Here is a 21989-nt window from a genome sequence, read left to right on the forward strand (position 1 = left end):
GTCATTAATTGTGTAATTTCTGCAACTGGTAAAGCATTTTATCTCTGATATTTTAAAAAATTAATATAAAAATTGAAGCATGGAAAAAAATTGATTTTTGTTTATTAAAAGTTATAATTTGTGTTTTGTATACTTTTTCCAATAATAATTGAGATTTACATTAAATGCTTTTAATTTGATAACTTTTTCCAAATATTTTAAATAATTTAGAGCTTAATAGTATACATTACAGGAAATACAGTGAATGAATACCTAAAAGTGTTAAGTTTATCGCACGGTGCATGACATCACTTCATAATCCAATAATAAGAAATGGTTTCAAATACACTTTGAAACCATTCCAATTCAACTTTATCTGGTTTAGACGATAAATTGGATTGGTTTAAAAAAAATGTTTCCTGAAGTAAAACAATCAAATATAGAATCATACTGTTTCTTGTTAAAAGTATTGGACTTATTTCCAAATACATTAGAAAAGAATTTTAAAATATAGACAAAACTGTAACGAGAGAAATATGTAGGAATAAATGGAATTACCAGTATTGAAATTATTAGATTTTCAACAGTTTTAGATGTACAGTATATAACTAAAGTCATCAAGAGCTTTTACAGTGACCAGGGATAGCAGGGGTTCCCTTTTGCCATTTTTTCTTTGAACAAACAAAATACATAGAATTTTTCTACATTAATAAAAATAATCTTAAAATATTTCATTTTTTGTTAATAAAACACACATTAATTTATAGAGGTTTGATTATAAGTTTTATCTGGGCCCAGAGAAAAACCCCCAGATTCCATCTCTCAACAATCCTGTATATAACATTAAAAGAAAAGGAAAAAAAAAGCTTATGTGTAATCTGATAAATATTAACACAGATGAAATTTCTTTGTATTGAATAAATGGTTTATTGTAGGTGTTGATTTCTGGAAACCAGCTGTAATCATTTTATGATACTTTTTATAAATGTGTAAAATATAGATCATGTTTTCTTATCTTAATGCAAATCAGCTGATCTCAAAATACGTTAACTGTATGTCAGTACTACTGTCAATTATGACAAGAAATATGTAGATTTCTTACAAAGCAATTCTAATAGACATTTCATATTAAACAGAATTCTGTAAGAATTTTAATGCATTTTGATTTGACATACATTTCCACTCATTTTTTATTACGCAATTATTTCTGAAAATATTAAATTTAATTCTTCTGTTTCATCTTGCAAAAGTTACTTTCTATATATTTATATAAAATAATCAGCTTTAAAATAATTGCAAAAACAAATATTAGCTTCCTGCATTTGTTTGCCAGTGTTCCTGTACACACTGCTGATTTGCATATTGTACGTGCTTACAAAAAATAAGATTTTGCTTAACTTTTGTTTCCACCAATATGCTCAAAAAGCTATTTAGCTTTTTATTCTTACATTTATAAATGCAACTGCAATATTAAATTTTATGGGTACAATTCCAATCATTATTCAAATCTCACTATGAAATTATGCAAACGAAGCTCTGGTTGAGCATGTTAAGATATTCTCAACACCTAAAACTTACAATAACTGGAGGGGGGAAAAAAAGAGAAATAATGTAAGTAACTAAATATAAATCAAAACTAATATATTTTTTAAAATTACAACTAATGTGATATAATAAATTAATATTTAACGAAGAGTAGTAGCACTTTTATCTCGTATTTATTGAATCCATTTAATTTATAATTCTATATATATGTGTGTTTCTTTCATCTAAATCATTGCACAAATATCATTATAATTTAAATACAATTTCTAAAATTATAATTGTCTTAAATTGAGCTAAACAAAATTATAGTTTTTATTTAATTCGGTTTGACATTTTCCGAATTATAAATTGTCTGAAATTTATTTGATATATTGTTATCAATAAGATTCTTAAATATAAATCTTGCTACTAACAATATTTTGCATTAACAGTCATATAGTAGTAAAACAGCTTCTTATTCTAACAATATAACACACCAGGGGAACTAGCATACAATACAGAATTATTTGTATTACTTTAAAATAAAAACAATCAAAACGCTAGTTACTAAATAATAAATACTTCTGTCATTTTCATTATTCAAGAAAAATACATAGTACTTGTTATGTAATATTTCCTAATATAGTTTCTAAAATTGTGTGTCAAAACATTTATCAAATCTTAGATTAACATTCAATAAGTAAATATTTTATTAGTGTGGCATGACAATAAATCATCATTTTATAGAAGTGCAACCTTAATTCTTCTGCTGTTAATGTTAATTACATAAGTATTATATACTTTTTATACAGTGAAATGAAATTTTATCCTATAGGACTGTAGTTTTATTCCCTGTATATGTAATTAAATACATAATATTGATTAATTGTCATTCTTGGTACTTCTTGAATGTAATCATCTGGCTTTACTTCTATGGGATTAAAACTTTAAAACTTATTCAGTTCTTATCCCTTTTCACTTTTTATAATCACCATTGGGCTTGGATGTGCTATTTAATTCCTGGGAATTACGAACAGAAGTAATTGTATCAATTATTAGAACATTCAGTTCCTTCGCTTAAAATGCAAGTTCCAATTTTCAGTAAAATATTTCGAAATTTCAATTACTAGAAAAAGTAGAAATAATTTAAATTATTCGAATTGTGCTGAATATTTTATAAATTAGTTTACTGCTAACTCACGCTCAGCATTAAACTAATTAATTCTAGAACATCTTGTAAAACGTTTGTGAACGTTTTCTCAACAGAATACGGTATTTGAGAATTAATTACGATTTTTATTCATTAATTTGCCGAATATCCCTATCGGATTTGAAACTGTAAACGTCACAGAAACTGTAGTATTCACAATAACTTAAATCCCCGTGAAAGCATTTCCTTACTTTCTGTTCGAATTTATACATTTATTAAAATATAAATTTCCTACAGTTCTATATATTTGCAAATGGCATTTTGCACGCAACTCATGTAAATCATTTTTTTTTTTTTTTAATGTTAAGTACGAACTAATTTCCTCCGCGAACAGCGAAGGACGAACTAAAATTCGCCTCGTTAATTACCAATAAACTTCACCGTGCCATTCACTGCAACTAAAATAAACATAACTATTTGTTAAAATAACTGCCAAAAAAAGGGGTTATTAATTGTAGAATGCACGCATCTGTTTAAATTACAACTCTAAAGACATAATTATGCAATAAGACGAATAAGAAACATCCTAAACATCTCGCGGATAATCGGCACTTTGACATCATTTCGTTGTCACACATCTCTAACAAAGAACAAGTGTGCGTGTGACGTCAACCGGTAAAATTTACAAACAAATCTCGCGCACACACTACTTCCTATTGTGACGTCAGAAAATGACGACATAAAAAAAAAATATCCCTCGCATTCTAATCAGTTCTGGTTGAGAAGTACGCTATGAGTTCTTTTATTAAAATTTTTTTAACGTAACGAAATGGTACCTTCTACAACATTTTGATACAGAAATAGTAATAGTTTCATCCTAAGTACTGTGTTTATAAATAGTAGGCACGCTAACATAGTTCATATATTTATGAATTGCAATAAGTAATCGAAGGACACCAAGTAAATTGGCAATTTGTTATGCAATGCGGAACTTGTATTTTAAATGCGTTTGTAATTAGAAATGTAAAGTAATGAATTTACGTATTGTTAGTCGTACGAGTATTGCCTGTCAGTACTGTCTTTGAAATCTGTTTTGAGTATTTAGTGAGCAGTTAAGTTGAATTATTACGTGAATATACGATATTCACGTAATAATTCAACTTTGTTGTTAGAAATTCCATTTGCCATTTAAACTCGGAAGCGAGCCATCTTGTATATATTTGCTTTCGAGTTGTACCGACCTGCAAAATTTATGTTGCAAAGTCAATTTAACTTTTTTCCTGTCTCTTTTCTTGTTAATTAATATTTTGCTAATGTTCTCGTCGATGTCAAAGTTACGTCAATTTACAATAACCTATATACAGTACCGTAATTATACGGTTGGGAATCGAGTTAACGTTCTTGAAACTCTCCAATTTCATATATAAAAGAACAGTAATTATATACAGGTACCAACGTGGATACAATTATTAATAATATAAGTTTTAGCATCAACATAACTTGCAAATATAATTGTACAATCGTGACGTTTAGATCAATTGTTAATCTAAAATACCACAATTTGTATTATTAGATTAAAATTAGCGCCATAATTTTCATTTAATAGCATTTAGCATTTAAAAAGTAGAAGGGTTGATTTAACCGGATCAAACACTACTATGCAAGATACTCATCAATAAACGTAAACCATGAATATTTCAAATGAATTAATTTATATACCGGTGTTGGTGATGAATAAATATTAATACAGTAAAATATAATTTGTATTCTAAATGCTATTGGGGGCTGGTTTGGGCTCATCTCGCTTGTCTCGTGTTTTCCATACAGAAAAAATATTTAGATGCATAAAACATGAACAGTAAACTAAATATTGAAAGTAGTAACTAATTACCTTACTTTTCTATCACTTCTGAAGCCCCGATTATAATACATTAGCCTGTAGAAATATACGGGGTGACCAAAAACCAGAAATCATGCTTTGTATTCGGTGTTCCGGCTTTACTTCAAGTGTGAATCGCCAACTAAATATGAAACAACGCGAATTTCTTTCATTAGATTGTTGAAAACACGATAAAAATCATGATTAAGTAGTAATGTTTGAACATTATCGCTTCTTATCAATAACATTTCTACAACTAAATACTTCAGCTCGGATCTTTTTACTTCTCTATAAGCCATAATCCAGGCTAGTATAATTATATAAATTTATAGAAATAGACAGAATGACCAGTGGTGTAACGAGCATAAGTGGCGCCCTCCTCCCCCTTCCAGGAACACACATAGTTTGTCTTAGAAACCATTTGGGCGCCCCTCTCCGAGTGGCGCCCGGGGTATTTAAATAAGACAGCAATTTAGTCATGGTCAACTTAATTACATTCACAAGTGTAACTGGAAGGCAAAACAAATACCGTTAACTGTTTTTGGGCTATCCTGTATATTTCTATAAATTTATATATTATAATATAGCAGGGCTTAGAGAAGTAAAGGGATCCGACTGAAGTATTTAATTGATCGCGATTCAAGGAATTTAAATTATATTTTTCGCGCGCGTTTGCATAATATGTTATTATTTTTTTTTTTAAAGTAATGTTTATGTCAACGTTATCGCCTTTTATCAATTAACAATACTTCCACAACTAAATTAATATCTAACTGCCGTTACAGCCAATATCCTGTCGAGTGATAGATAACACACACAAAAAAAGGGGGAGGGGAATGTTTATAGCAGTTTACAGAAATATACTTCCATTATTTTCAGCTAAACAGTTTATTTGCAAGTAATTATGTAAACAGCGTATTTTTTTTTATGGTCGATTTTCATGTTTAAATTTATCGCCATTTTGATTTACAATTAGAAAAAAAAACGTGATTAACGATAGAAAGGCCATTTAGTATATAATTAATGGGATTTTTATCTAAACACGTTTTCAAAATAGATTCATCGTGTTCGAAATTAAATACTTTAATTAATTTAGATAAATAATAATTGTTCCAATTGATTAATTGCGGTTTTTAAAATTTATTTGCCGATTAATTTCGTATTAAAATTGCGACGTTTCATCTCGAAATTAATTGCGTTTGTTCTTAACTTCATCGATATTTAAAAGAAAATAAAAAAAAAAGTCCAGCACCTCACATCATCGGTTCGATTACGAGTTTCCGAACGTTCCCTACGACGTCAGTGCTCCGAACGATTTTACGAACGCATTTCACGAATAAAATCCCAAATATTACAATCTCGTACAGATTAACGCGCACGAAATAGCAATAAACGAAAATTTAATACGAATTTATTTTACGCCAGCGCATATTTATGCGATATTAAATTTGTTTTACGCATGTATATATGTATATAAAAAAGCATTTGTGTGTGTATATATATAATATTTCCCTACTTTAGGGAATATTCCGCGGCGGTAGTGAAGATGACGTTTATTGACGTCGAACGAAATGGGCGTGGTTACTACAACTGTGATTTGCGTTGTGCCGCGCTCTGTTAGCGTACATTCGCCGGTCGGTCGGTCGGTCCGTGGAATGGAGATTCGGTGAGCAGGAGACGACGCATCGAATCTCCTTCGATACATCTGGATACGATCCATTAAAGTCTTTTAATTATGGAGAACAAGTGTATACCGGTGATGCTGGTCACAGCAAACGTCGGCTCGATATTCGAAGACGTAAGTCTCTTTCGTTTATAAGTACAGTACATAAGTAACGCGAAGTATGCATATTTTCACGCCGGATGATCTCCCTTTAAACCCGCTCTTCATTTGATTTTAATATTTGTCTCGCTCGCGTCATCCATGATCCTTTCGTTCCTTTAGTAAAAACACTAGCGCGCATCTGTTATGCTTCCTTGTGTCCGTAGGTGTTTTTCTTCTCCCGTGTTTTAATTGTTTTGGCTCGTTTCGGCGTTATTTTCTCGTGTTGTTTACGGAAAAATGATCTTTTTCTGCCCCCTTTCCCCCGTTTTTGGAGGTGGTGATGCCGAGTTGTAAAAGATAACATTTCCGCAATGTACGGTCGGATTTGTTGCCCGGTGCGATCATCATCCGGTTCGTTTTTATCGCGTTTAAGCCGGATTATATTCGTCTTTATTATTATGGTTTCTCCGTGGATCGACGTTGGCCGGTTGGCTTAAAAATGCTTATCGCATTAATTTATTTATGTATTTCGAATCAATAGGGCGTATAGATGAATGGCATTATGTTTTGTTGGGGAATATTTTTTGTTCTTTTGTGGACAATCTAGAGAATTCTGCTTTAATCCTGGGGGAAAATTGATTTATTTATTTCTTCTCTTTTAGTAATTTAAAATAACCAACTTTAATTTATTAAAAATTAACAAAAGAAAAACAATAAGTTAATTGTTTTTTAAAACTATTCACATGATGATGATTGTTTTTTAATTAAAAATTAAAATTTTTGAATAAAATATGTAAGGGAATATTGCCGGCGTGGATTGGTAGGAAACAATAGCCGGAGTTCTTTATAAATCATCCTAACTCATTTACTATTTAAATAGTATCATTGACTGTTACATAATGAACATATATATATAAGTGAATATATAATTTCTCAAGAAGGAAGCATTGACCTACGGTAGTTTTCCTTTCTGCTCCGTAATGTTCGTGTTTTTCCTTTTGCCCTTTGATACTACTATTATGAATAAATCGTGGATTTCGGGTCGACAGAGAGAAAAAAGTAAATTTCGTCGACGGTATTTGTTGCTCTAATATATTACCATTTGCTTCCACGAAAGGTGATGGAATTATTGTTACTGTATTTTTTTTTAATGGATCGACTTCGTACGGTGTTCTTAATACCGTTTGTTCGAATTGCGAATGCGAGCTTTATTCGAACGTATGTACTTCGTAGTCTTAATGATAAGAGATTGTGTGTTATTTCTTACTTGAAATATTGTATCTTGTTATCAATTTTTGATATACGTACACGTGCGTAAGCAAATGATTGACATTGTCTCCATAAATCATATGTGGAACTAATAATCTATATCTGTATAGTGCGATGATTATATATCTATGAGGATCATAAAAAAATATCTAGAAGTGATAATTTGAATTGTATTAATTATCTTCAATGCCATAAATATGATGAAACTATAGATAACATAATAAATTATAGTTACGTATTCTAATTATCATTCTTTAAATGTATGTATGTAATGTATATTTAAAGTAATGCTTGACCATGTAATAGTATTTATGTAAATTGTAAATACACAGATTTTAATCTAATTGATAACTGATCGGTATTTTCCTTGATGATAAAAAAATATATACATTTTATTAAATCATGTTCCAGTTATAAACTGGATATGATTTTTATTTAAAGGACTAACAATTTATAATTGTTGTAAAATACATTCTTATTTAGTTGGCAGTTACAGCTTCTTGCAACGAATAATCTCCATTACTATTACTCATTTGCAATTGCCCACATTTGAAACGATATACAAATCTCCAATTTCACACGTACTGTACTTTTTCTTTTTAGGTGATTCTGTGCCCATTTAGCATTTTACTTTTTAAAGTTATATAATAATTAATGTAATAGCATTTTATTCATTGTCAAAATCTGTTAAAATAACAGATGTGCGTGCGTGCGTACGTATGCATATACACCAGATTAAACTAGCCCATAATTTTTATACAGAAGAAATAGAAAATACTATAGAATATTAGTTTATCTAAGAACGGTATTATCCGATCAATGACAGATTTCAACAGTAATCTTCAGTGTTTTAAAATACAGAAATGATCATATTTTTAACGGCGTAAAGAATATTACGTTGGTCTACAATATGTAGGATCATTAAGCTTTAGAATTTTCGAAGCGCACTTAAGTTAATTTATCCACTTGCCGTTTGATACGTAATCTAAGATATTTTTCAATGAATGACGGAATTATGGCATACTGGCCAGATTGTTTTAGAATCTGATAGATCATGTAGTGGCAAATAGAAAATAATTACAAAGATTATTATCAGATTAAAATTAAATTTTATGTTACATGCAAATTTAAATGAAATAAATTATAAAACAGGAAATATATTTTATAAAATATGCATTTTAATTAAGATTTATAATTGTTATGCATGTGATTTATACATACATTTTTATAATGTGGGATTCCATTTCTTCTTTGTCTGAAAATTTCATGATAGTAAAACTGTAGAGGAGAGAACTTTTCTAAATAGTTGCTAAATCTCAGTCCGGATTAGTAAAAATTTTCTGTCGTTATAAATTCGTTTTTTTATTGAAATTGCTCGATAATGTGATCTATAGACAAACGAAATCGTCGTCAATAAATTTGTGAATCGTAGTATAGAATTTTGAATGTTTTGAAAATTAAATATAAAAACTAGTAACCATTCACACATCTGCCTAATAATTCATGCATAATGGCTGTTGGATAGGTAGGAAGATACCACTAACTGTACAGTTCAAGGTTGCTTTATTGCTATGATTTGCTAATTAGAGAGGAAAGGTTATGGCTATAAAATACAAGAAAAATAAACGAACAGTTGAAAATAAATCATGTTTTGATCATTAGATTTTTTTATGCGTTGTATTTTTTAATGAATTTTTTTGTCACCGAACAACTTTTTTTTTTATAGCAATTAAAATATTTAACATTGTGCTAATAGATAAATTAAAAATTTCAATTGTTTATAAAGTGTAAACACACTTTATTTATTAGAACCTATTAAATTTTTTAAATGTCAGTTGATTTGGAGATATTGTTACAAGTGCTTAAGATATTTTTAATGTAATTTTAGTGTATATCATGTATCTTTTTTTTTAAATTTGTAAATTCTAATGAGGATTACCTTGAAGTTATTTAATAATTGTAAATATTTTGTAATTCTAGATGTAGGCCTGATTAAAAAAAAATCTATTATTCAATATTGTGATAAAAAACAAATTAAATAAGACATTAATTTCATTGTTATGCCATTAAAGAAAACTCCGAAAGATGATTTTTATCTATGGAAATGGTTAACCTTCGGGTTGTATGGATGACTTAAGAGCAATGATTTAAAATCAGACATATTACTTATTTTATTATGACAGTTATCGAAGAATAGGTTGAAACATTTAGATCGGCCTGTTGCAGTTTATATGAAAGTAAAGTTAAATTTCTCTCCCGATCTATCTTATCAAGCAATAAGTTACATACTCAAAAGAAGTTATGAATATTTAGAAACAATATATAAATAATTTGTAAGTTAAAATATAAATATTACTAGAACTAAAAATTTTCTTTTTCATGTTTATATGCCTAAATTTTATGTAGGCATTTATTGCTGTTTTATAAAATTATAATTTAAAAAAAAATTCTACTACAAGGTGTTTCTACTAAGTTCAGGGACTCAATTAATAAAGTTTTTGGCAGAAATGATTCAATTTAGTGTCTGTCTTCAAACTACTACATAATCTATACAAGTTCCTACACACACTAGTAATTTATGTATGACCTCACTAAAGGATCTTTTTTTGAAATGCCATTTAGTTTCTTCCTTACAGATCCTTGGATTTCTGAAATTGACCGAGACTGTGTTCCTCTCAAAGTAAATTTTTATTTGGGGAACAGGAAGTGATCATTTTGGGCCTGCCAGACTGTTGGGGTTCCTGTTCTCTAAATTAAAATTTGCTTTTAGAAGAAGTCAATTTTGGAAGTCCAAGATGCTGTACAGAGGAAAATAGTATTACAAATTTTTTTTTATGCAGTCATACATGAAAAACTAGTGTGTGCAAAAATATGCAAAGATCGCGGAGGAGTGTATTCTGAAGACAAACTAAATTGAATCATTTCTCTGCCAAAACCTTTTTTAAAATAAATTTAGCCCCAGAACTTGAAAATGTACAAGGTGCAGCTGCTATTAGTTGCAGAGTATGTATTTTTTTGATTCTGAATTAGGGAAAAAAATGTTAACATGTTTATTTCTACATATACCACATAATTTTACAGTTTTTTAATGAATTATTTATATATTTCAAAAATGAATTAGCAGTTTAAATTCTGTATTACAGTTGGGAATTCTACTGAAAACTTCAAGTGAAAGTAAAGTAGATCCTATACTTTATTTTACTCGTTATTAAATAAATTCACCTTAAAAGTAGGTTTTAAAAATCAATTTTGTTTACAACATTTTTATTGTTGACCTCCTTATTTTCTAGTTCAAGTTTATATTAATTCATAGTTTTTATAAATTCTACATTCTAAGTAATGAAAATAATTAACTATAACACAATTATTAAATTAATTAATCAGTTTGACACATTATAAGTCGTTCTATGCTCGTAAAAACATTTTACTTTGAAAGTTCCGTCGTATGTTAAATATTAATTTCTTTTTCACTTCGTCAGTTTTAAGTAATGCAACATGTGAACTATTAATTCAGTTGGAAAATGGTAGGATCCTCTGCTTTCACCTACAGAACACTTCTGGTGTAATATTTCATTTTATGTCAAGAAACTTCATTAATCTTACATTTTGTGTCAGAAGTTTCTTATATAACTTACATTTCCTGAAAATTTAATACAAAACGATCAAGAACGAAGTAATTTTTATACTCAATAAATGAATATTTTGTGAGAAAGTTAATTGAATAATGGTTATAATAGTGATGGTGGTATTTATGATAAAGTTGTAGAGAACAAAATATGTTTTGCATTTTATAACAACTTATACATAAGAACTTTTTCCTAGAAAGTTAAATAAACCATGTTTTCTTTAAAAAGATGGGCAGTTTGAAAAAATAAAACATATATTCCAAAACAAAATTGGTTTTGTATGTTAAAAGTTTATATTGTAGATGAAGATATTTACAGAAGTTTTTTTTATAGTAATGCATCACCGGTTAATGTTGCCCTAGGTCAGGGATGGCGAACCTTTTTGAGTCCGCGTGCCATATTGTAAGCATACTTAGCTTTAAAGCAGTTAACGTGCGCCAAAGTCTTAGACTTCGAATAATGATATTTAAAGAAATTAAACGAATACGCTTTAATTTGAATAAATGTAAAAAATCTGATTGAAAAAAGGATGATCGGGTGATAAACAGAAAGGATGATTGAAAAGGACAGAAATCGTATGATACATTACGTGCCAGATGATTTCTCTTACGTGCCACAGGTTCTCCACCCCTGCCCTAGGTATACAAAATGGTGGCTCGTCTCCGATTCCGGCAATCGGAAAACAGGGAATACCGGGGACGCACGTTCTAACCTAACCTAACCTAACCTATTCTAATAAATTACCATAATTATTAGCAATCAAATTATTAGAATAGGTTAGGTTAGAACGTACATTCCCCACTGTTCCCTGTCTTCCGATTGCCGGAATTGGAGACGAGCCACCATCTCGGACTACCTAGGGTAACATTAACCACATCACCAAACGATTGCCTAAATATCGGGCTACAGTATGGCTAGTTAAATGATTAGCACAAAGTAATAGTAATTTAATAGCAATAGTAATAGTAAATAATTTTTCTGTAGTATTTAATTAAAAAATTTTATAACAAATTTCAAGTTTGAGTTTGCCTCAAAGTTCAATATTTTGATTACGTTCTAATTTGTCTGTTACTCAAATTGACAATCAATTAAGATTCAAAATGTTTGTTGTATAATATAAAAAAATTTTATCACGAATAAAATATGTTACAAAATGTATTTTATATAATAAGATACCGCAAGTCTTTTTTGAAAGTGATCGTTTCTGTTGTATAATTTCGAAAATCTATTTGCGAGAGAATCTTTCAATTTTATTAATTTTTTCACTTAACCATATTTTATTAATAATAAACAACTGTTTAAAATGTAAATTATGAAACTATTTCATATTCATGTAATTTGAATTTAAAATATAAAATATTGCTTATTAATACTGCATATTAAATATAAATGTACAAGTAAAGTAAAATTTTCAAAATATTTTTGAAATAAATCATCCGTTCCAAATTTATCTCTTGCTTAATTCGTCGGAATTCGGGGATAAATATTTTGACGACTACCTGTCTTGCAGCAATGGCCGGCGATAAAAATTCTGACCTTCACGTGCAAATTTAAATAAGCATGTTTGTCTTGCATTTTAATTTAGATTTTTATTAGTAGGCAGTAAATTTTGTGATATTAAATTCTAATGGCTGATGGCAACAGCTAATAAAAGGTGTATATTTAGTATTTTTTTTTTTTTTTCTTTTGGTTGGGTTTGAAAGGAGAATGCTGAATATTTTGAACAGTCATATTTTAGATATACTTTTAAATGTTGAATATTTGATATTTCATTAAATTTGTGTTGTAGAAACAACAAAAATTAATTTGGCAGTCTAATATAAACAGTATTGTTTGCTTCTCCAACATATTTTAAAAATAAACTTTGTTTTGATTGATATTCTGGACTCTGGAATAAAATTTTGTATTTTTTTTTCTTTTTTCGTGTTATGTATCATTGAGAAGTGGAAAAATATATATATTTTTTCTCATTATTATTTCATGGTTTAAAATTTTTGCAAAGTTTTATTAAAGGCATGTTTTAAATAATTTAAAAAATTGTGACATACACAAATGTAGTGTACATACAACAACATTTTGTAATTGTTTTTGCTTGTTAATTTTATTTGATTTTATTAGAATATTCATTATTGTTTTGTTGTAGTGAAATGACTACCACACGCTGTGTGGCATTGCATGAATTGTATGTATGAAATGTATGCAATGAATTGTATGTATGAAAATGAATTTAAAAAATATTTTCCAACATTAAAATGTTTTATTCAAATATTGCATATATTATTTTTCTTATTATTATTATTTTTTTTTTGGAAGAAATATGACTTTGAGTGTAACTTATTTCCATATTTAAGATTTTTATTATTTAATTAATGAACCTAACATCAGAGTTTCTATTAAATATATTCAAGAGCACAAAGGGAATATTCAGGAGAAGGCAGAAGTGATATTATGTCTCTCCTTAACCAGAAATTAAAAATAAGTTAATTTTTTCTTTCTAAATGTATTTTTAAATGTGTGTCAGCCTTTAGATTTATCTCCAAAAAAATTAAGTATGAAACTATTTCTGGTGCCTCCCTTGTGATGATACTTGGATATGCTACAGACATACACTTTTTAGTCTTAATGTTTTCAAGTTTTATAAATTATCTTCAGGAATTAAGTTTGAATGTGATTCAAATTTCTAACAATGTAAGCTTTAACAAGAATAAAATTTTAAAATGCATTTAAATAAGATTAGTAGCAGATGATTCTTTGAGTATCCCGAATACGACATTACTACGCGAAACACGAGTTGTAAAATTCGAAGCGTCGAGATTAAAGAACGAATGCACGTTTTATTTAGAAGCTTTGATAAAAGGTGTAATTGATTCATTATTAAGAATAATTTAAAGTTTACATTTGAATTATAAAGGTTCTTCATTGTTATTTTTAATAATCTGTTGATACTTGTTAATTTTAGATAAGTAAAATATGTTTACATACCGAAAATATTTAATTTTGAATGTATGATTAGATTCTATTCTCATCAACTTCATATTACGCTATTTGGAAGTAACGATTTATTGTATACATTTTAGTTTATTTTTTTTTGTTTTCGGTAATTATTTTCTATTTAAGTAACTACAGTTACTTCATTTAGTTTAATTATAACTTGCATATTTATTATAATAAAATCTGTGCATTGTTTACATATAATTAGGTAAGAAGATATAAATTATTAAGAATTTTCAGATTTCATTGATGATTATTTTGAATGTAATTAATATTTTGTGCCGATTATTTATTAAATTTATTCATAAAAATTCAGTTATTAAATACTTTTTTAAGGTCTTAATAGTATTATTTGTTTATCTAATTATAATTTGCATCAATTTTTAAATTAATTTAATAGGCTTTAAATGAATAGTTTAAATAATTATTAAAAAATCTTGGTTTCTGTTTTTTAAAAAATTTAAAGTTGATAGCCATTTTTACCTTAATTATAAGCCAATTATTACATAGCATACATTTATAAAAATTTAAAATAAGCAGTCATAATATTAAAAAGTTCATTATGGCGATTACATTCAATTAAGATGGAGTAATAGGATATCTGACACTTTAAATACATCAGGCAAGAAGTACTAAAAGTGTTGTTTTTTTAAATAATATTTAAGAGAAATTATCTTTATAGTAAAAAACTTAAATCAACACCTTAATGCTTGCTGAGAAATTTTTAATTAAACGAACGTTTTCGGCCTCATCTATAGGCCATCATCAGGTCGAAATACAAAAATTGGAACGCTTACGTTCCATACATAGAATACAAAATTCAAACTAAACGTTTTTTAAAAAATGGAACTAATTTTTATTACTATTATTAAATTAAATTAAATTAAATTAAATTAAACTAAATTTTATGGGAACTAAATTAAATTTTTTAAATTAAAAAACGTTTAGTTTGAATTTTGTATTCTATGTATGGAACGTAAGCGTTCTAATTTTTGTATTTCGACCTAATGATGGCCTATAGATGAGGCCGAAAATGTTTGTTTAATTAAAAATTTCTCAGCAAGCATTAAGGTGTTGATTTAAGTTTTTTATTTAATTCTGCTGGGTACGAGTATGAATCTATCTTTATAGTATTTTTTTAAGAAATGAAAACAGTATTGCCCAAAATTTTCAATTGGAGGGCCAAATTACTTATAAGTTGTAGATAGATGAGCCACATGTATATGCAGAATATACAAAATATATCTAGTAGGCCTATTTCTAAGCCATGTTTTAGGAAGGCTAATCCAAGATGCCCCGTTTCAAGTCATGTGAGTAGCAACACGAACGTGTTGTCGCCTGTTACCAACCCATTCAATGAGATCATTTACTGAATGAGTTAGTGCCATGTTGCACTCCCAACAATTCATGTTGCTATTCCCATAAATGGACACTAGACATCCAGAATGCTAGTTTTGTGTCTGTTTTGATCTAGCAATTCTTACAATTACATAACTAATAATTTTTAAATAATCCAACATTTTAATGAAACTTAATGGCAATATCACATTTATAATTATTGCTTCAGTTTTTGTGCAAGTGGCTGAAAATTTTGGTTTAAATAACTTGAAATAACGTGAAAATGCAAAACTAAAACAAAGTAGCAGACTTTTCAGCCACAAACATCAAATGCACAAGGAGAATTATTAATTACTAAACTTATAGGCATCGGTAAGATGGTCACACATTAAAATCAGTATAGACAACAATAAACAACTTCTTGTGCAAATAATGGAATGCATATAATTAACCCTTGAGCCTTAAAAATCCAGTAATAACACATTTAATAGAAAACAAATTCTTTCGACCATACTCTGGTCGTCTTCAGGTTTTTAAACCAGTGAGATTCGAACACGTGAATGCAATGAACAAAAAATTACAAAGTACAGTCAAACCTGTTTTTATGCGCTCTTTTTATGTGCGATTTTTATTTGTGCGATTTTTTTAATGCGAATTTTTAATTTATGCGGTTTTTTTTGTGCGATTTTTAATTTGTGCGGTATAGTTGGCGACTAGTCTCGTGCGATTCGTCATGTCTCACGTTGACTTATTATAGCTAAATAAACTTATTATAGCATAAATGCACTTATTATAGTAATATTATTGCATGAATATGCGAAAAATGAAATAATTTACTTTTTAAGTCAACAAAACACCACCTGGACAAAAATATGTAAAACAGACGATAGACCAGACGATGCAGTCAAGTGCTGACATCTGTTGTCAATAAATTCTATTTCGTACGGTTTTGAGTTATTTTCTACGTGAGACTTTTTTTATGCGTTCCCTATTCACCGCATAAAAAAAATATATTTTTAATTGTGTTGCGAAAACTATTTTTTACAGCCATTCGTGAAGTTTCGTGCGATTTCTTTTTATGCGTTTTTTTTAATGCGGTCCCTATCCCCCGCATAAAAACAGGTTTGACTGTATTTTTAAAAAACGTACGGAACAACATGTGCACAAATTGATTTTAAACATATGGAACACTCCAGGCGTGTGTAGAAAACAGTTAAAATCATTGAATTAAATAAATAAAATAAATAAATATACAGAAAAAAGGATTGGGGGGGGTGTGGTTGATAACTGCTGGTGTAGGTGTTGCCCGTTTCTTCATAGCAGTACTTCCATGCGTGGGACACATTAATGGCATCGTTTGCATTAATACAATTGGCACGTCATCCGGCTTTGTAAATTTCCAGTGCCTCCAGGTTTCGAAGGTGTTCGACACGTTTTCTACACGTGTCTGGAGTGTTCCATATGTTTAAAATCAATTTGTGCGCATGCTGTTCGGTACGTTTTTTAAAAATACTTTGTAATTTTTTGTTTGTTGCATTCACGTGTTCGAACCTCGCTGGTTTAAAAATCTGAAGAAGACTGGAGTACAGTCGAAAATGTTTGTTTTCTATTAAATGTGTTATTACTGGATTTTTAAGGCTCTTGAGTGTTAATAGCATAGACAACTTACACAATCGAAAAGCGCATTTAACCAAGGTTGCAATGTGTGTTAATCCCATGACATGAATTAATCCCAGATGTCTGGTAATATAAATATTACTGACTTATAGCAATTAATATATAAATAAGTGATGTGTCAAATAGGTTTACAGACCAGATTAACATATGCTACAGACTGGATTTTGGATACCACTAAAATAAAACAGTCTTCAATAAAGTTTTTAAATTTTATAAAAAACATTTTTAAAACATTTTTTACCCCATTGCCATTAGAAAACATTTTTAACACACACAATAAATTTAGAAAAACTACTGTAAGATAAATTGTTGGAAGAGATAAGGCACAACCATTGTCATTGGCAAAAACTCCCTTTGCATCATTGTGTCCAGGGGCATTGTCTAGCACAAGGACTTTACACGGATAAAAGAAATTTGTATGTTTTTTTTGACTTTGGGAATGAAGCAGTGGTGGAACAAATCCAAAAAGATGTCAATTTTCTTTTATGTAGTACTAAATGAAATAGCTACACAACTAATAATTTTGCTAGGAAAAACAAACCGGTTAAAATTGAAAACATTCAGATAATACATCAGATAAATGAAATTCTTTATTTTAAAAGAATTTATAATTTTATATTTTGTTTTAGCACATATCTTTTTTCTTAACTGACCAACAAACCAAATAAGTACTGTCTTATTGTCCTGGCCTGTTTTAACACTTTGTATTAATTGTAATATATTTTTAAAAATAATTTACTGTAACTGGGCTGCCACCTAGGAACTTTAAGTTTTTACGTACCGAGGTGGATGAAGAAGCCTCAATTAAAAAGATTGACTCCGCCTGTAGAGACTGTTTGTTCCTGAAGATATGAAAAGGACAGAAGGTAAAGCATTTCTTCAAAATGAAGATTTAGTGCTTCTCCAAAGTATTGTAATACTTTTTATATACATACAAATAATACAAATTATTAACAAAAGTAGTTATTAATGTTGCTGATGTTACTAAGAAATATTTTAGTAAAGTCATTTGATAACCAAGAAAGATTTTGTGTGGAACAAAACAATTGTTTGCTATTATAATAATTTATTTTTTAATGACATTAATTATTCCTATTCACTATTCAATACAAAATATTCTTATTTTAGTTTATTAAGAATTACAGTTCAGTAACAATAATAAAATATTAAGTTCCAAATTTTATAAAGCTTTTTAAGTGTGACTGAAAAGAAAAGAATGGAATTGTATGTGCAAATACAACTGGATAGATAGCATTAGAATTTATTTGTATGAATAAATGAGAATATTTGATACTGTACTTGTATAAAAATACAAACTATTTGAAGTGGAAAACAAGATAGTGGTGATTATGTAGTTTACTTTTGAGGATAAATATGATTGAGATTCTATATAAATTGTAAACTAATCAAATTAAAATAGCAATATAAATGTTAATTATAAATAGCTTTTTTGTCACATTAAAAGATCTCATTTATTCTCCCAATTCTATTTAAGCATTAAGCTGTCTATTAAACATTAAGAACAAGTTCTAAATATACTTCATAACCTCATACTTCATACTTTTTTCATCTATAAACTGTTAAAATTTAATTGCCCGACTAAAAATATTGCCCTCTCCCAACTCGCTGGTCAATTTCCCACCTGTAAAGACTGAGAAATGCTGGCATGCACAATTATTTTTTAACTTCTTAAGTTAAAAACAATCAAGTAGTTAAAAAGTACAAGTACAATCTGTCCTTATTCACCTAAAGCTCACCCCTCAAAAGCCTGAGCAATGCTGTACACCACTGGGTGCACACATCTAGTTGTTAATATAAAAATAGTTCTCTTGATTAATAGTGTTATACGCTGACTACGGTTTAAAAAAAACTATATAAAAAGTGGAACACCGTATTTAATGACCCATAGTTTACATGCATTAACAAATAAGAACATCTAATTTTTCATATTTTTAATCTGTTTTCTGTTGTTTGTTATTTGTACAGTAGAATCTGCTTATGATAATTACTTTGGAACTTTTCCCATATTAATAATAATGTTATTAAGTGGCATGAGCAAATAAGATTACAATTAGTGAAAATTTTGGTTTTATTGACTGAGATTAGAAAGACATTAAAACAATTAATAAATCTTCAAGTTACACGATTTACTAATTATAATTATTAGTATTAATGATTCCTCCAGTGTGAAATGAAGTAAGAAATGTCATCAGTTTAAACTACTGTACTGTAAGTAAATGATTAAAATGACCAACTAGTGCTTTAAACATATATTGTTTAAAGCACTGTCTTCTCCTGTCAAGAGAAGACACTTAAAGAATGATTATACGAGGAATTTTATTGTATTAGAAAAATGGGAAACAAATTAAAAATTAATTTTGTTTCTTATTTCCTTTCATTTTCAAACAAAAATGAAAAAATAGTAAACAAAAGAAAGTTCTTTTACAGTTCAGGCACATAACTATATTGCAGATGTCATATGAGAATTATGACAAAATTATAGAGAATTTACAATGTCATCATCACAAACTTTGCATATATTTACAAAAACACACTATTTTTGAGTGTAATGTTTGGATCAGGGTTTTGATTATAAACTTTGGACACAGAATGGATGAATTGGTTTAATCATATAGGATTTGTTTTACCACAAGTATAATTTTAAGAATAAAAGAAATACATTATCAGATCAAATATCTGGCAGGGTTGGGACTGAAAGTAGTACTGATTTCTGGTTTCTTTGGGCACGGAGTAATTATATACTTAAAAGATAGAATAAACAATAGAAAGCAAAGATTCAAATTGTGTTAAACATACCATATACCAGCATTCTCACTGGAAATGGCGTGGTATGATGCATACAACAGAGACCAAAATAGAACAACCTTTGTATTGTATACTACAGCTATCCAAATTCAAAACTAGCCAGTTTCAAAATAGACAATTTTCTGGTAATTTCAGATTTCTGGAAACTGGCTATTTGGTCCATTACTGTACTAGAATTTGAGTTTTCCTGAAATAAAATTTCATTCAGTTTTGACATCTTTTCTTTTTCTTCTAATTGAATTAACCACTCACTCATATTTATTTTTTAATATTATTATATTTTCATGATCAAATAGTAGTATTTGTTTTCTCTTATTATATGCTCTGAATAATCTGGATTTTTCTGACTTTCAACTGTTTCACTACAATTGCCTTAAAATGTAATGCTTTTATTTTTTTTACAAAAATTTGTAGTTGACTACTAATTCTCTGAGGTTATTCAAAGATCAGAGCCTTGCTAGAGAGAGAATTTTGTTGAATCAATCACCAAAGTCTTGTAATAATAACTCAATAGTACATTATACACCATAATTATAAGCTTCCCAAATTTGTACAGTGTTATGCACTGCTAGAAAATTAAGGATATAATAAGTACACGTTTGTTTAATTCCACTGACACTTGCATGTTATTTAGAAGTCAAACTAGAGTTAGATGGAACTAAAAATGAACAAAAATTGCATTGAACAGCAGAATCACTAACTGCAAGATATACAAGTGAAGACATACTGCTTGTGATGCTATGGCCATTCTGTGAACAAATCCAGTGGTCAGGGAATTTTAAACATCCTCTTTGAGCCTACTTTTGTTTGGATTAAAAGAGGCACCATAAAATTGGCGGTAACTATAAAATGGATTTAAAAATTTCTAAATAAAAGCTGCTTGTTTTTTAAATTTTTGATGATATTTTTAGCTTTAAGTTGGTAATTAATTTTGTTACAATGTAGAAAGAAATAATTCAATATTTGGATAAGTTTAATTTCAAAGTTCATTAAAAAAGATATATATTCTTTCATTCATTCATTCTGAAACCAAAGCCAATTTCTGTTATTCATCGTCAACTCAATCCTTGAGTTGATCGATGTTCAAATTTCTCTACAGACCACCAAAATTTTTTCGCAGACCATAGGTGGCCAAGGACCACCGATGGTTCTGGAGAGAATGGATATAAATTCTAATTTATTCAATCATTACAAAAAAGAATAATATAGGAGCAATATTACAATTAGAACATAGAAATAAGAATTGGGAACATGTATCTTCACTGCAACAGAAAAAGCTGAGAGCATTTCAACAAAGCAAATGAAGAGTTATGTTAACATTCTGTTTTTGGCTACCAGAGACTAATTTAATTGAATTTCTTCCAGAAGGATGCAGTAACTTGCCATATTAATAGTGTAAGACAATCCAAACTCTGTATAGAACAATTCAATTGAAATAGCAGATCTTCTCACTGACAGAGTGGTTCTCCTGCATGATAATGATGAACAGTTCCATATGGCATGGTCTGTGGAAGATCTCTTGGTGAAATGTGATTAGGAAGTATTGTTCCATTCTCCATGGGGAGAATGGAACAATACCTTGACCTATTACTGTGTGATTTTCACATGTCCATATATTTTGTATCAACTGCATGGATGGATTACAACAAAAGAATCACACCTGTTAAAAAATCCAGCAATGAAATTTACAGTAAATTTCATTGCTGGATTTTTTAAAGGGGTGATTTTTTTTTGTTGATTTTTACATGTTTGGTCCAATGAAAACCAAACATTGAAGTGACAGGATTTGCAAGGGACAAGGTTATGAAGGCAGTGATGCAATGGTTCCAACAGTAGCTAAGCAAATTCTATGAGAAGGATATCAGCTTGGTGTCTCAGTGGGACAAGTGTTTAAGTAGTGACACAGAGTATGTCTGGTTTCAATGTATTGGTAAATATTTTTTTGACTGCACTAAGTAAAATTAC

The 21989-nt window shown here is 28.9% G+C and overlaps 1 protein-coding gene across 1 annotated transcript in view; it reads left to right on the top strand.

The window, feature by feature from the left end:
• The first annotated feature begins 6099 nt into the window (after window positions 1–6099).
• 5PtaseI (inositol polyphosphate-5-phosphatase A) overlaps window positions 6100–21989 on the top strand; it is a 124673-nt gene continuing 108783 nt past the window's right edge. Inside the window, exon 1 of the mRNA XM_067284928.1 lies at window positions 6100–6330. Within this exon, the coding sequence (XP_067141029.1) occupies window positions 6268–6330 (63 nt within the window). The 5' untranslated portion in view covers window positions 6100–6267. The remainder of the gene's footprint in view (window positions 6331–21989) is intronic.

Source organism: Centruroides vittatus, unplaced genomic scaffold (assembly GCF_030686945.1).
Source record: "Centruroides vittatus isolate TY-2023 unplaced genomic scaffold, ASM3068694v2 contig_1216, whole genome shotgun sequence".
Lineage (NCBI taxonomy): Eukaryota > Metazoa > Arthropoda > Arachnida > Scorpiones > Buthidae > Centruroides > Centruroides vittatus.